This window comes from Hypanus sabinus, chromosome 4 (assembly GCF_030144855.1).
Source record: "Hypanus sabinus isolate sHypSab1 chromosome 4, sHypSab1.hap1, whole genome shotgun sequence".
NCBI lineage: Eukaryota > Metazoa > Chordata > Chondrichthyes > Myliobatiformes > Dasyatidae > Hypanus > Hypanus sabinus.
Window position 1 is genome coordinate 115550377 of NC_082709.1, and position 14245 is coordinate 115564621.

The following is a 14245-nucleotide window of genomic DNA, read 5'->3' on the forward strand; positions in this document are numbered from 1 at the left end:
TGGGAGTGGTCTGTGGAACTGAAGTGTGTGGCCACAGGGAGATCCCGCCACTGCTGGAGGACTGAGCGCCGGTGTTTGGCGAAACGGTCCCCCAGTCTGCAGCGGGTCTCCCCAATGTATAAATGGCCACATCGGGAGCACCGGATACAGTATATCACCCCAGTTGACTCGCAGGTGAAGTGGTGCCTCACCTGAAAGGACTGGGGCCTGGGATGGTGGTGGGGGAAGAAGTGTGGGGGCAGGTGTAGCACTTCTTCCGTTTGCAGAGATGAGTGTCCAGAGGGAGGTCGGTGGGGAGGGGTGGGGGGATGAATGGACAAGGGAGTCGCGTAGGGAACGATCCCTGCGGAAAGCCGAGAGTGGGGGGTGGAGGGGAAGATGTGGCTGGTGGTGGGATCCCCATGAGCCCTCTTACAATGGAGCTTTGCACGTTTTGGAATGGGACACAGTTTTATTGCAGATAGGAAGCATAAACCTGAATGTATTTCAGTAGATCACCATAAACCAGCCCAACAAGACCTGGATGGTCTCACTGTCAAAACCCCTGCATCATGACATGACCTGGATGAACAGCCAGAGGTTCCTGCTGTTACTGTAACCAAGGCACATAGGATCTGTTCCGAGCACTCAATGACGGTTTTGGTGAAAAATAGAAACTGTTCTACACAATTCACAATCACAATCATTGAGTTGTTGTGTATACTTTAAGAGACTGTCTGACATAATGATGTCAGAGTAAGGCAACTGTTTGTGATTTGTTCATAATTTTGTTAAGCTCATAAAACAATTCTTGTGCTTTAGTCACAAAATCCTACAGTAGTAGCTGCTGTTTGTAGTTGGAATGGAGATGATTGTATAATCTCTGCGCTAATCAAATGTGGCAGTTGCAGTAGTGACCTTATGTACGTAATTTGTTTGATGTTCCCTTCCGATAAACCTTTCAGGAGAAATTGCTGCAATTTTATTGAGAGTTTCTTAAAGCCATTATTTCGGTTATTTTAAATAGACAGTTTACCAAACAAATGAACTTTGTCTTCTGGGCCCTGACCATGTAGTCATTTCTAACACTGACTGACACCTTGTCTTGGACATTTTGTATTTGAAAATGGTGCTAGAGTAACTTTAATTCTGTATTTCTTTCTAGTTTGAAATGCTTACAGGCACCTTGCCTTTTCAAGGGAAGGACAGAAAAGAAACTATGACAATGATCCTAAAGTAAGTATCCTTCAGTATTTTGGGCCTGTAAGTTATAGTTTTCAGCTGAAAGTATTGTTCTTGTGTTCCATTCTGCAAAGGAAGGTTTCTTAATTGCTTGTAACACTATTCTTACCTGTATACCACCTCCTCGGTGCCCCCCTTCCTTTCCTCTCTCCCATGGTCCACTCTTCTCTCCTGTCAAATTTCTTCTCCAACCCTTAATCACCCCCAGCTTTTTACTTCATCCCCCTACCTTACCTTCTTAGTCTGGCTTCTTCCCCCTTCCTTTCCAGTCCTGATTGAAGGGTCTTTGCCCAAAACATCAACAGTTTATTTGTTTCCAAAGATGATGCCTGACCTAGTGAGTTCCTCCAGTATTTGGTCTGTTGCTCTGGATTTCCAGGATCCCTTGTGGTTACTAATTGCTTGTATGTTTCTTGCAGAGCAAAACTGGGAATGCCTCAATTTTTAAGTGTGGACTCACAAAGCCTATTGCGAATGCTTTTCAAACGCAATCCTGGAAATCGACTAGGTATTTATGATGCTAATATATAAATAACTAATGCACTGGAAGCTTAAGCAATGTATTTATAGAATTATAAAGCATAGAAGCTGGTAATTTGCTTTATCATGGGCATACCTAATCTTAATCTTATTTGCCTGACTTTTGGGCATAGCCATAAATTTCCTTTTTGTTGGTATATTTTCAGTTATTCAATTGCATCTATTTTGAAGGTTACAATTAAGTTACTTTCAGGTAGTTTATTCCAGTTCAGAACTCAATGTGACAAAAAGGCTCTCATTTGGCTTTCTCTACCCTCCAGCTACTTTAGGTTAGTTTTCAGAGAATTTGTTTCTCTGCCAGTGGAAATAGTGTTTTTTTAAATTAACTGTACAAACACTAAATGGAATGAGAAACTGAAGAGTTACAGACATAGCAGATGCTCTGCCCTGTAGCTGGTACCCAGCTGGAAGTGCAGCCTTTTAGTTGAGCTCATCATCAACTAACCTTTTTCTAGGCTAATATGAAAACCTCTGTAGTACTATTTTGAAGAGGGTTGGGGGGGATATTCTTACTAATGTTCTAAAGTTCTGGTTAATATTTATCTTTGCTCAATGTTACTTAGAAGAAATTTAAGTTATCGTAGTTATTATTGCAACCATGGCAGGACTTCAATGGTAAATTATTTTCTTGAAACAGTGCTTTGGATGGTCTGCAATGGATTTGAAAGGTGGTTGCTTTAAATACAAGCTTTGTTTCTTTGATTTTCTTGTAATGTTAGAGAGTAGGAATAAATATCTTGTACAGCAGTCAAGAAATGGATCCAATTCAAATGCAGCAATTTGGTCATCAGTGTTCTTTTGCCACTTGCCACGATAATCATCGTGCATTATGTGGTCATTGAGAACCTTGGGCATAATAGGAATGAAAGATCCACTTATAACATCAATATTACTTGGTTTTTGATGGGAAGGATGGTGGAACATATTATGATAGAAATTATTTTCTTGTTGATCTTTAGATTGAAAATTTTCTATTCATTGTTTTATAATGAGGCATTAAGGTGCTGAGAGGTGGAGAGGGGATCACAAATAAATTGTACCTTTTATTTGAAATCAGGAGCAGGTCCAGATGGTGTCGAAGAAATTAAAAGACACAGTTTCTTTTCCACCATTGATTGGAATGTAAGTGTGTGTGTGTGTGTTTTTAAATCATTTTTAGATTGAATTTTAATTTTTAGTTAACCATAAATAGTTACTTTGTGTAGAAAGGTGTAATTATTTTATTTTCAAAAAGTAAGTCTTGCTTATTTTTGCAAGATCTTGGGAGTGTAGCTTTCAACTTTGGAATTTTGTCAAATCTTTCTGCACAATTACTCAGTGTTTAATCCAATGTATGTTCATTTATGATTAATTTCAGAAATTGTGCAGAAGAGAAATACAGCCACCTTTCAAACCTGCAATTGGTAGACCAGAGGATACTTTCTATTTTGATCCAGAATTCACAGCAAAGACACCAAAAGGTAATGCTGCTGAAAAACCACTGTAAATGTAAATGATCCATAAATTTATTGCCAGCTCAACTGTGATGCACTTCTGTGTTGAAGGATGGGCTGTACAACCATTGCATGCAAAATTTTTACTTGTTCTGCAGTTTCTTAGTCTGTGGTGTGAAATTAAAATATACCCGGGTGTAAATGACTGGCTCCTTCGATTGAGTCATTATAAATAGTTCATTGTGTGATGTACATCAATTGAAATATATTTTCAGAAGCATGTGAATATGGTCTCTGTAAAGCCTATTGACAAATATAATGCTGTTTAGATTCTCCTGGTATTCCGCCCAGTGCCAATGCTCATCAGCTCTTTCGTGGATTCAGTTTTGTGGCTAATACCTCAGAGGAAGAACCCCAGCCCATGCAAACAGCTACACATCCAGTTATACAGGTAATGAAAGTGAAAATTACAAGCGAACTATGTTTGAACATTTCAGGAATGACTAATTCAAAGAAAGTATCTTTTTTTTGGTCAAAAGCATTTGTTTCATTTTAAATTCAAATGAAGAAATTTGGTGATATTTTAGTTCAAACTTGATTGAAGCTCCACAACAAATTCTTTGGGAATCACATTGAAAGAAGTTAAAATGACCCTTCACATGATATTAGCTTCCTTAAATCAAAGTACGAATACAGTGGAAATGTCCCTGATTATTCGTGGTTATATCCTAAATACAGGTACCAACAAGGACAAATCCTGACCAAAGAATTTGGCTAGATGTGTTAAATTGGATTCAGAAATTTGAGTTCTGTATAAACTTCCTGAGAAATATGTTCCTCTGTTCCCTTGTATATTGTTTAATGTGTTTTCCAAAACTGTATTAGTCTGAAATTGATTTCAACCTCCTTTTAAAAGCAATTGCAAGAGAGCACAGCATACAATACGCAAAACAAAATATATTGAAAGTGGTTTTCAATGCCTGTTAAAGGCTGATATCATCCAGATTTGATGCTGAACCCACCTGGAATAAAAACATGGCATCATCCCATTTTTAAAAACTGTATTTTTAAACTTTTCTGTTTTTATTAATTTCAACAAAGTGAAATGACCAGTTCCTTATCCATCCTACTTTGCAAGTTGGCTGAAAATTGTAAGTTTAAATTTTCTAATGTCATCCCATAACTTTTTAAACTGCCAGCATAGAATCTTCAAAATGTTTCTAAACTTAAGAAAATATGTATTTTGTAAAAGTTCAAAAAATTTTTAGCTTGCATGTTCAATGAACAGAAGATTTGTGGCATGGTGTACTGCTCATATTAATATACTTTTATTGTGGTACTATGCATCCTTTAAGAAGTACCAACCATGTTGAACTTTATTCTCTCTATTCCCATCTGAGGTCAAATTTCAATATATTTATTTGAACTTTACTGATCTAAAATTGAAATGCTCTCCATGTTAGACAACATTTATTAAACGGAAACTATTTAGTATTTCAGGTCTATTCATTAGTTATGCAGAGGGAATCTAATAAAAATTCATTCACCTATGTTAACTTTGTACTTGCAACATTTTCTGTTTTTATTAAGATGTTTTGCCTCTGCCATTGATTAAATTTGCTCTATTTCCTATGCCTTTCAATACCAGTTTTATTTTAATTTGATTACCACTGGAGTAACAAGTTCACTGATTTGGAATGACAAGTGTTGCATGTTGATATAAGCAAGATTGATTTTCACAAAATGCCCAATAATGATGCTTTTGCTGTAATTGCGCTGTGGTCTATTTTTCAAGCTATGCTGATGGATTGCTGTCCAGCTGGCTCAGAACATGCTACTCTGAGGCTCTTTGACCTCAGGCAATTAATTTTAAAAAAAATGAAGTGACACCAATTTGGAAAAGGAGTATCTAATCCAACGTTTGCTCCAGCTTTAGATTATTACCTGTTGTAAATTGTCTAACACAGTTTTACTGCCGCATCTTAAAATTGGGACTAGGCAATTTGGGTGTAATGTCATCACACACTTTGACAGACAGACATACTTTATTACACTATGCACTTTGAAATTCATGAACACCATTCCCCTCCTTTTCAGCATCCACCCCCATTCCATTACCAATTAACTCCTTAGGCTAAATTAAACAAATTTAAAAGCTTTTTAATAGTAAGGTTATTTAGATTTTCATGTCAAGGCAGATTAGGAAGGGGAAGGCAGAGGATTAGGACTGAGGAAAAATGGATGTCATGATGAAATAGTGGTGCAGACTCAATGGATCAAATGGTCCAATTCTGTTGTTATAGCTTATGGATAGAATTAAGTTGCAAATCAGCTGTATGTTTCTTAAGTTCTATGGCCTATTGCAATCCCATGTATCAATGCAATAATCCTAGAAAATTCTTCCTTGGATTGGGGGGACAAAACTGCTCTCATACTCTAAATGTGTTAGTCAGACCACCTTATAAAGACTCTGCATTATATCCTTGCTGTTATGTTTTTGTCCTCTTGAAATGAATGCTAACTTTGCATTTACTTTCCTTACTACCAGTACAATCACCAAGTTAACCTTGGGGAATCCTTCACTATCACTCCCAAATCCCTTTGGCACCTCCAATTTCTGAAATCACTTCCTGTTTAGAAAATCTGTCAAACACAAGGAAATCCTAACGAAGCTCTCAGCCTAAAACATCGACAGTACTTCTCCCTATAGATGCTGCCTGACCTGCTGCGTTCCACCAGCATTTTGTGTGTGTTGTTAGACAATCTGTACTTTTTTCTTCTACCAAAGTGCATGCCCATATATGTCCCTGTACTGTATTCAACATTCTCCTAATCTGTCCAGGTCCTTCTGCAGACTTAATTTCCTCAATATTACCTGTCCCTCTACCTATTTTTATATCATTCACAAACTTGGTCACAAAGCCATTATGAATGAAACTGTAGAAGATGGCAAGAGGCTAAAGAGGTTAAACACAACATTTGTATTTTCACCTGATTTTAACAAATGACTAATTTAGGATATAATGGTTTCTGTGTCAAAATAGTTTAAATCCATAAGCTTCATAATAAAGAAAACAATACTATCAATTAGATTTAAATTTATTTTGCATTTTTATTTCTCCTACAGTTGCACAGAACCAGTATTCAATTTGCAGACAATTATGACCTGAAAGAGGACATTGGTGTGGGTTCCTATTCGATCTGCAAACGATGTGTGAATAGATCTACTAACATGGACTATGCTGTTAAGGTAACTATTTTCATTATTCCAATTTTATAGTACAAAAACTTGGAAATAAGCTTTGGATGTCTGTTTCTTAACTGCCATTTTTCTGCAGCGTTTTGGATAAGTGGAAGCTTGTTGAGGCAGATGAGCACAATTTCAGCCAGGTGAGCATTAATATGAAAAATTAAAGGTATGCGTAACAGTTTCAGTTTTAAAAATTGTGTCAGAGGTGGAACATCTTCCTGGTGAGAGCACATTCTGAATGGTGGTGGGGATGGATGTTTTGCTTAGCTTCATGAAAGTTGATGCAGATATACCTGTCACTATACCAATGAATGAAATTAGCAGATCTATTCAGATTGAGCCTGTTGTTGAGGAGTCCTTGACTGGCTTAAGTAAATTGATTTATTGTCACTCATTAGGGTTCATGTTCATTTAGGCTAATCCTAGATGTCAGTATATTCTAAAATTGTAGTTGTAAGATTATGAAGATACATTTGCACTCTATTAAAAGTTCTAAGTTTGTTCTTTCCTTCACTCCAACACAACTCCTTTTCCATTTTAGTATATGGGGATTTGGTTTTTGGATGAGTTGAAATCTGAATAATAGAACAAGCTTAAGTGGTTTATCTTTCGAGGATTCTGAAAAAGAAGTTCTCTCTCCTCATAAGAGAATGTTGGAGGTGTGGTTTGTTTGTTATATTGGGGCATTTCTGACTAGGTGAAAATTTATTGCTTATCCCTTAAGAAAGGCAGTAGAGAATCTCCTTTAGCAGCAACTGAGGTTCTTATAAAGGTTATTCTTTTAAATGGTGAATTCCAGGATTTTCACCAACAGAAAAAGAATGATTTCCAAGCTAGTGTAGAACACAGTTTGGCTGTGAATATGGTGCATTCCCAAAAGATAGTTGTCTACCGTAAATTCTGGACTATAAGCCGCTACTTTTTTCCCATGCTTTGAACACTGCGGCCTATACTACGGTGCGGCTAATGCATGTTTTTTTTTCATGTCGCCAAAAACATTTTGCCTCGTAACAGTAGACCAATAAAATTGATGAGTAGTTCACAGAGGTCCAATGAAATTGTACGATAAATCAAGCGCACTTTCACAATTAAATTATTGTAAATCAGTCATTTGTACTCACCCTCATCAACATGGAAAACACTCGAAGAAAAGCATATGATGCAGCTTTTAAGTTAAAGGCGATCAATCTGGCAGTTGAAGAAGGAAATCGAGCTGCTGCACATAATCTTGGCATAAATGAATCGATGGTGAGACGGTGGAGACGCCAGTGTGAAGAATGCAAAAAGACAACAAAAGCTTTCAGAGGTAATCATAGCAGATGGCCCGAACTTGAAAACTTTCTTGAAGACTGGGTTAACACACAGAGAGCATGCGGCCGCGGTGTTTCCACCGTGCAGATCAGACTGAAGGCTAAAGCAATCGCCACCAAAATGAAAATCGAAGATTTTAGAGGTGGGCCTTCGTGGTGTTTTAGATTTATGAGATGAAAAGGCCTGTCCGTCAGGGTACGCACGACTCTGTGTCAGCAGCTCCCTCCCGACCACGAGGAAAAACTTGTTAACTTCCGCACATTCACTCAAACAAAGATAGCGGAGAATTCCATCGGGCCAGATGATATCATAAATATGGATGAAGTACCTTTGACCTGCCTCTCACTCAGACGGTTAATAAAAAAGGTGACTCGTCCATCACACTGAAAACAAGTGGCCATGAGAGAACGCATTTTACTTGTGTTCTGAGCTGCACAGCATCTGGACTAAAGCTTCCACCGATGGTGATTTTTTAAGCGGCTGACAATGAAAGTTCAGTGAAAGCTGCCATCAAGAGTACAAACTCAATTCCAGCTGTGATTCCTGGGGGTACCACAAAGTATTTGCAGCCACTGGACATCAGCGTGAACCGGGCATTTAAAGTGGCGCTGCGCGTTGAGTGGGAGGCTTGGATGACGAGCGGCGAGAAATCCTTTACCAAAACAGGACGCATGCGAAGAGCATCTTTAACTCAAGTCTGCCAGTGGATCCTAAATGCGTGGAGCCGTGTCACAACATCCACCATCACCAGCGGGTTTCGAAAGGCTGGACTGCTGCGTGATGAAGAGGACCGCGTGCGCTCAAGTGAGAGCGACAACGAAGAGACTGAAGTGAATGACGAGATCCTGAGGTTTTATTCAATTCGGACACTGAAGAAGAGGACTTTGATGGTTTTAGTGCGCAGGAGGAAGATGAAGAAGGTGATCAATAACTTTTCCTGGTAGGCTGCAGTACATATATATTTTTTTTTTACCAGTCGTTAGCAGATATTGGAATGTTGTTCGTGCACTGTTCAGTAAAAAAAGTATACGCAACGTAATTTGTGTGTTACCGATACGTATGTATATTTAAAAGTAGCTGTGTTACAGGCACTGTTCGAAAAAAAGCATTTGCAATATATATTTGTTTATGTTACCATACGGATTTAATTAAAAGTTAAAAAATCCTCACGTGTAATATCTTTCTGTGTAAATATCTCATATTACAACGTGGGACACCTGCAGCTTAAAATCAGGTGCGGTCTGTACAAGTACAAAATCGATTTTCTTTCTAAAATTAGAGCGTGCGGCTTTTAATCAGGTGCGCTCTGTAGTCCGGAATCTACGGTACTTTCTTGTAAGTAGCCATAGTTATGAGGGTGTTCAGGAAATTGTAAGCATCTGGATGTGTTCAGCAAAAAAAATTGCAGTGGTATGGAAGAGGTCAGTGTACTAAATGGCATTGTGCTACTTCCGTTGCAGTTGTATTTATCTAGTCAAGTGTTGGATTCCAACGTTAGTTCTGCTCATACTTTGCACTTAGCATAAAGGTTTTGAGTTGGGTATGGAGTCACTTGCTGAAGAATATTCAGCCTCTTGCTTGTCATATCTACAGTGGACCAGTTAATTTTCTGATCATTGGTGACCACCTCGACATGTACTTTCCCATTATAAAACATTTATAGGAGTTTGGTGATAATTGGAGGAACATTTCATTTTTAAAAAAGAGGTGATTAAGCAGCTTATCTTAACATAAGTTGCAGTTAACTAAGAAATGTTTTGAGTTTCTGGTACAGCTCAAGATTCTATCCATCAACCTTGAACATTGTATTATTTACACAAAACAATGTTGATATGAATGTATAAGACCATTTGATATTCTATGATAATTTAAGAGTTGTGTATTCTAATACTGAGCTCCACGATTTACCACTGTTTTGTAGATAATTGATAGAAGCAAGAGAGATCCTTCTGAAGAGATTGACATTCTACTGCGCTATGGGCAGCATCCCAATATCATTACCTTGAAAGATGTAAGAGCAGTTTTTCAACTTCACCCACATTGCAGCCTTAATCTTGTTGTGTGTATGTAATTTAAACAAAGGAAAAATTCATCTGTCTAAAATGGATGACCTTTTATCCCTAGTTCTAAACTGTCCTACAGGAGAAAACATCTTCCACATCCATTATGTTTCAGTGATGTACCCTCTTACTCCTATAGTTAAAACATTGTACATTATTTCACTTGTTCTCACTCTCAATAATTTCCCCTTTGGCTCCTCCCACTTCCTTCAAACAAAATGTGTAGCCATGAGTACTCGCGTGGGTCCCAGCTATGCCTGCCTGCTTGTTGGCTATGTTGAACAGCCTATGTTCCAAGCCTACACTGGTGTCACTCCTAACTTTTCCTATGCTACATTGATGACTGCATTGGTACTGCTTCCTGCACTTATACAAAGCTTTTTCGACTTCATCAGCATTGCCTCAAACTTCCACCCTGCCCTCAAATTTACATGGTGCATTTCTGACACCTTCCTGCCCTTTCTTGATCTCTATCTCTGGAGGCAGCTTATCTACTGTGTATCATAAACTTATTGACCCAGCTATATAGACTATACTACTTCCTACCCTCTTACTTGTAGAAGTGCCATCCCCTTCTCTCAATTCCTCCGACTCTGCCACATCTGCTCTCAGTATGTGGCTTTTCATTCCAGAACAAAGCATATGTCCTTCTTCAAAGAAAGGGGCTTCTCTTCCTCCACCACCATTGCTGCCCTTAAACATATCTCTTCCATTTTGCGCTCTTCTGCCCTCACCCCATCCTCCTGGCACTCCACCAGGGATGGGGTTTTTCTTGTCCTCATCTACCACCCCACCAGCCTCCATGTCCAGCACATGATTCTCCGTAGCTTCCACCATTTCCATTGGGATCCTACCACCAACCATATTGTTCTTCACCCCCCCCCCCCCCCCACTTTATGCTTTCTACAGGGATTGCTCCCTATGTAACTCCCATGTCCATTCATCCCTAACTACTGATCTCCCTTCTGGCTCTTATCCTTGCATGTGGAACAAGTGCTATACCTGCCCCTATGTACCATTCAAGGCCCCAAATAGTCCTTCCAGGTGAAGAGAGTCTGTTGAGAGTCTGTTGAGATTATTTACTGGATCTGGTGCTCCCAGTGTTGCCTTCTGTACATCAGTGAGAATCAGGAGACTGTTTTGCCAAGCACCTATGCTCCGTCAGTCAGAAAAATTGGGATCTCCCAGTGACCACCCATGTTAATTTCACTTCCCATTCCGATGTGACTCTACAGTCACGATGAGGCCATGCTCAGGTTGGAGGAACAACACCTTGTATTCTGTCTGGGTAGCCTACAACCTGAGGGCATGAACATTGATTTCTTGAACCTCCAGTAATTCTCTCCCCATACCCCCCTTCACCATTCCTCATTCCCATTTCCCTCTCTCACCTCATCTCCATATCACCTCCTTTTGGTATTCCTCCCCCTTATCTTTCTTCCAAGGCTGCCTTCTCTCTTCAGCCCTGTATCTCTTTCACCAATCAACTTCCCAGCTCTTTACTCCACCATCTCTCCCTCCCAGTTTCACCTATTACTTTGTGTCTCTCCTCCCCTTCAGCCCCCCCCCCCCACGTCCTTACTCTGACTCCTCATCTTTTTCTCTCCAGTCCTGATGAAGGATCAGCCCAAAACCTCGACTGTACTTTTCTCTATAAGAGCTGCCTGTCCTGCTGAGTTCCTCTGCCATTTTTTGTGTGTTGCTTGGATTTCCAGCATCTGCAGATTTTCTTTTTTTTGGACATTATTTCACTATTCAGTGGGAAGCCAAGAGCATAATGCATGCAGAAGTAATACTGAATGATGTTATTCAATATTGATTATAACACTATATATTACTGTTATATCTACAGGTTTATCATGATGGCAAATATGTGTATCTAGTCACAGAATTAATGAAAGGAGGAGAATTGCTGGATAAAATTCTCAGGCAAAAGTTTTTCTCAGAACGTGAAGCCAATGCTGTGTTGTATACCATAACAAAGACTCTGGACTATCTGCATGCTCAGGGGGTAAGTATTTCCAATACTGTTTCAATTACTACATGCATTGCAGCCATAGGGAAAATGATAATTATTTCAGTCCTGCTAATGCTGTACTTCTGGTCTTGCCTAACACCTACCCTTGTTTCTCACTCAACTATGCCTATCCTTATCCACCTCTTTTTCCCTGGAGACCCAGTCACGGACTGCTTTTCTACCATCTCCAGGTGGATTCCTGGTTGGAGAAAATATCTTGCATCAAGATGTTTGGATGGAACCTCAAACCAGAATTGGCACAGCAGTAGTAGTAGAAGGGAAGTCATCAGCGCAGACAAGTCATAAGTCATAGTCTGTTTTCTCAAGTCTTGAGAATTAAACTTAAAATTTTCCTGTGAGTTTGCACAATTTTAATTAGTCTTGAAAAATAATAATCTTGTTGATAGGATCATTTATTTCAGTATTGATAGCATAAATTAAATGCTTTGCTTGAATTCCTTTCTAGTGACTATACTCAAAATTTGATTTATCAATATTTAAAGATCCAACAGGATGTAGATCAGTTTGAAAGAGAAGGCATATCTGGAATTTAATCCAGACAAGCAAGGGAAATGTACTTGGGAGGTCAAATTCTCATAGGGCATAGTTATTGCTTGGAGCTTAGAAGCATTGATGTAAAAAGAGTCCTTGGGTACGTGCATAACTCCCTGAAAGTGGCAATACAGGTAGGTAGAGTAACGAAAAAGGCATTTGGTATGTTTGCCTTCGCAAGTGCATAAAACATAGGAGCAGAATTAGGCTATCTGGCACATTGAGTCTGCTCCACCTTTCAATCATGGCTGATCCTTTTTTCTCCTCCTCAACCCCTGTTCCCAGCCTTCTCCCCATAACTTTTGATGCCATGTCCAATCAAGAACGTATCAATCTCTGCCTTAAATACACCCAATGACCTGGCCTCCGCAGCTACATGTGGCAAATTCACCACCCTTTGACTAAAGAAATTTCTCTGCATCTCTGTTTTGAAAGGGTGCCCCTCTATCCTGAGGCTATACCCTCTTGTCCTAGACTTGCTCACAATGGGTGACATCCTATCCATATCTACTCTGTCTAGGCCTTTCAGCATTCGAAAGATTTCAATGAGATTCTCTCTCATCCTTTTCTGAATTCCAGCAAGTGTAGACCCAGAGCCATCAAACATTCCTTGTATGATAACCCTTCCATTCCTGGAATCATCCTTGTGAACCTCCTCTGGGCCTTCTCCATTGCAGCACGTCTTTTGATTAGGGGCCCAAAACTGTTCACAATACTCAAGATGCTTTACCAGTGCCTTGTATAGCCTCAGCATAATATACCAGCTCTTGTATTCTAGACCTCTTCAAATGAATTCTAACATGGCGCTTGTCTTCCTCACCACTGACTCAACCTGCAAGTTAACCTTCAGGGTGTCCTGCAGAAGGACTCACAAGTCGCTCTGCATCTCAGATTTTTGGATTTTCTCCTTGTTTAGAAAAGTCTGCACATTTATTTCTACTACTAAAGTGCATGACCATGCATTTTCTAACATTGTATTTCATTTGCCACTTTTTGCCATTCTCCTAATCTGTTTAATTCCTTCTGCAGTCTTTCAGTTTCCTCAACATTACGTGCCTCTCCACCAATCTTTGTATCATCTGCAAACTTGACTACAAAGCCATCTATTCCATCATCTAAATCATTGATGTACAGTATATAAAAAAGTGGTCCCAACACCGACCCCTGCGGAACACCACTAGTCACTGGCAGCCAACCAGAAAAGGTTCTATATTAGATACTATAATAGCCAGTGCTCTAACCATTTTAGTAACTTTGCTGTAATACCATGGGCTCATGTTAAGCAACCTCATGTATGGCACCTTGTCAAAAGCCCTCTGAAAGTCCAAATATACAACATCCACTGCATCCCCTTTATCTATTCTACTTGTAATCTCCTTAAATAATTCCAACAGGTTTGTCAAGCAGGATTTTCCCTGAAGGAAACCATGCTGACTTTGTTACTATCTTGTCCTATGCCCATCACCTCATCCTTAGCAATTGACTCTAAGATCTTTCCAACCACTGAGGTCAGGCTAACTGGTCTATAATTTCCTTTCTGCTGCCTTCCTCCTTTCTTAAAGAGTGGAGTGACATTTGCAATTTTCCAGTCCTCTGGCACCATGCCAGAATCCAATGATTTTTTTTGAAAGATCATTCCTAATGCTACCACAATCTCCAAAGCTACTTCTTTCAGAACCCTAGGGTGCAGTTGCTCTGCTCTGGGTGTCTTATGTACCTTTAGGTCTTACAGCTTTTTGAGCACCTTAACAGTAACTGCACCCACTTCTCTTCCTTCACACACTACGACATCAGGCATACTGCTAGTGTCTTCCACATTGAAGACTGACGCAAAATACTCATTTAGTTCATATGCCATCTC

At 39.4% G+C, this 14245-nt stretch overlaps 1 protein-coding gene across 6 annotated transcripts in view; it reads left to right on the forward strand.

The window, feature by feature from the left end:
• The window catches only part of LOC132393125 (ribosomal protein S6 kinase alpha-3), a 110868-nt gene that overhangs the window by 72798 nt on the left and 23825 nt on the right, over window positions 1–14245 (forward strand). For all 6 annotated transcript variants that reach the window (XM_059967962.1, XM_059967960.1, XM_059967963.1 and 3 more), the window contains 8 exons: window positions 1145–1215; window positions 1641–1729; window positions 2819–2883; window positions 3119–3221; window positions 3524–3645; window positions 6322–6444; window positions 9677–9766; window positions 11668–11826. In XM_059967962.1, the coding sequence (XP_059823945.1) occupies window positions 1145–1215; window positions 1641–1729; window positions 2819–2883; window positions 3119–3221; window positions 3524–3645; window positions 6322–6444; window positions 9677–9766; window positions 11668–11826 (822 nt within the window). The remainder of the gene's footprint in view (window positions 1–1144; window positions 1216–1640; window positions 1730–2818; window positions 2884–3118; window positions 3222–3523; window positions 3646–6321; window positions 6445–9676; window positions 9767–11667; window positions 11827–14245) is intronic.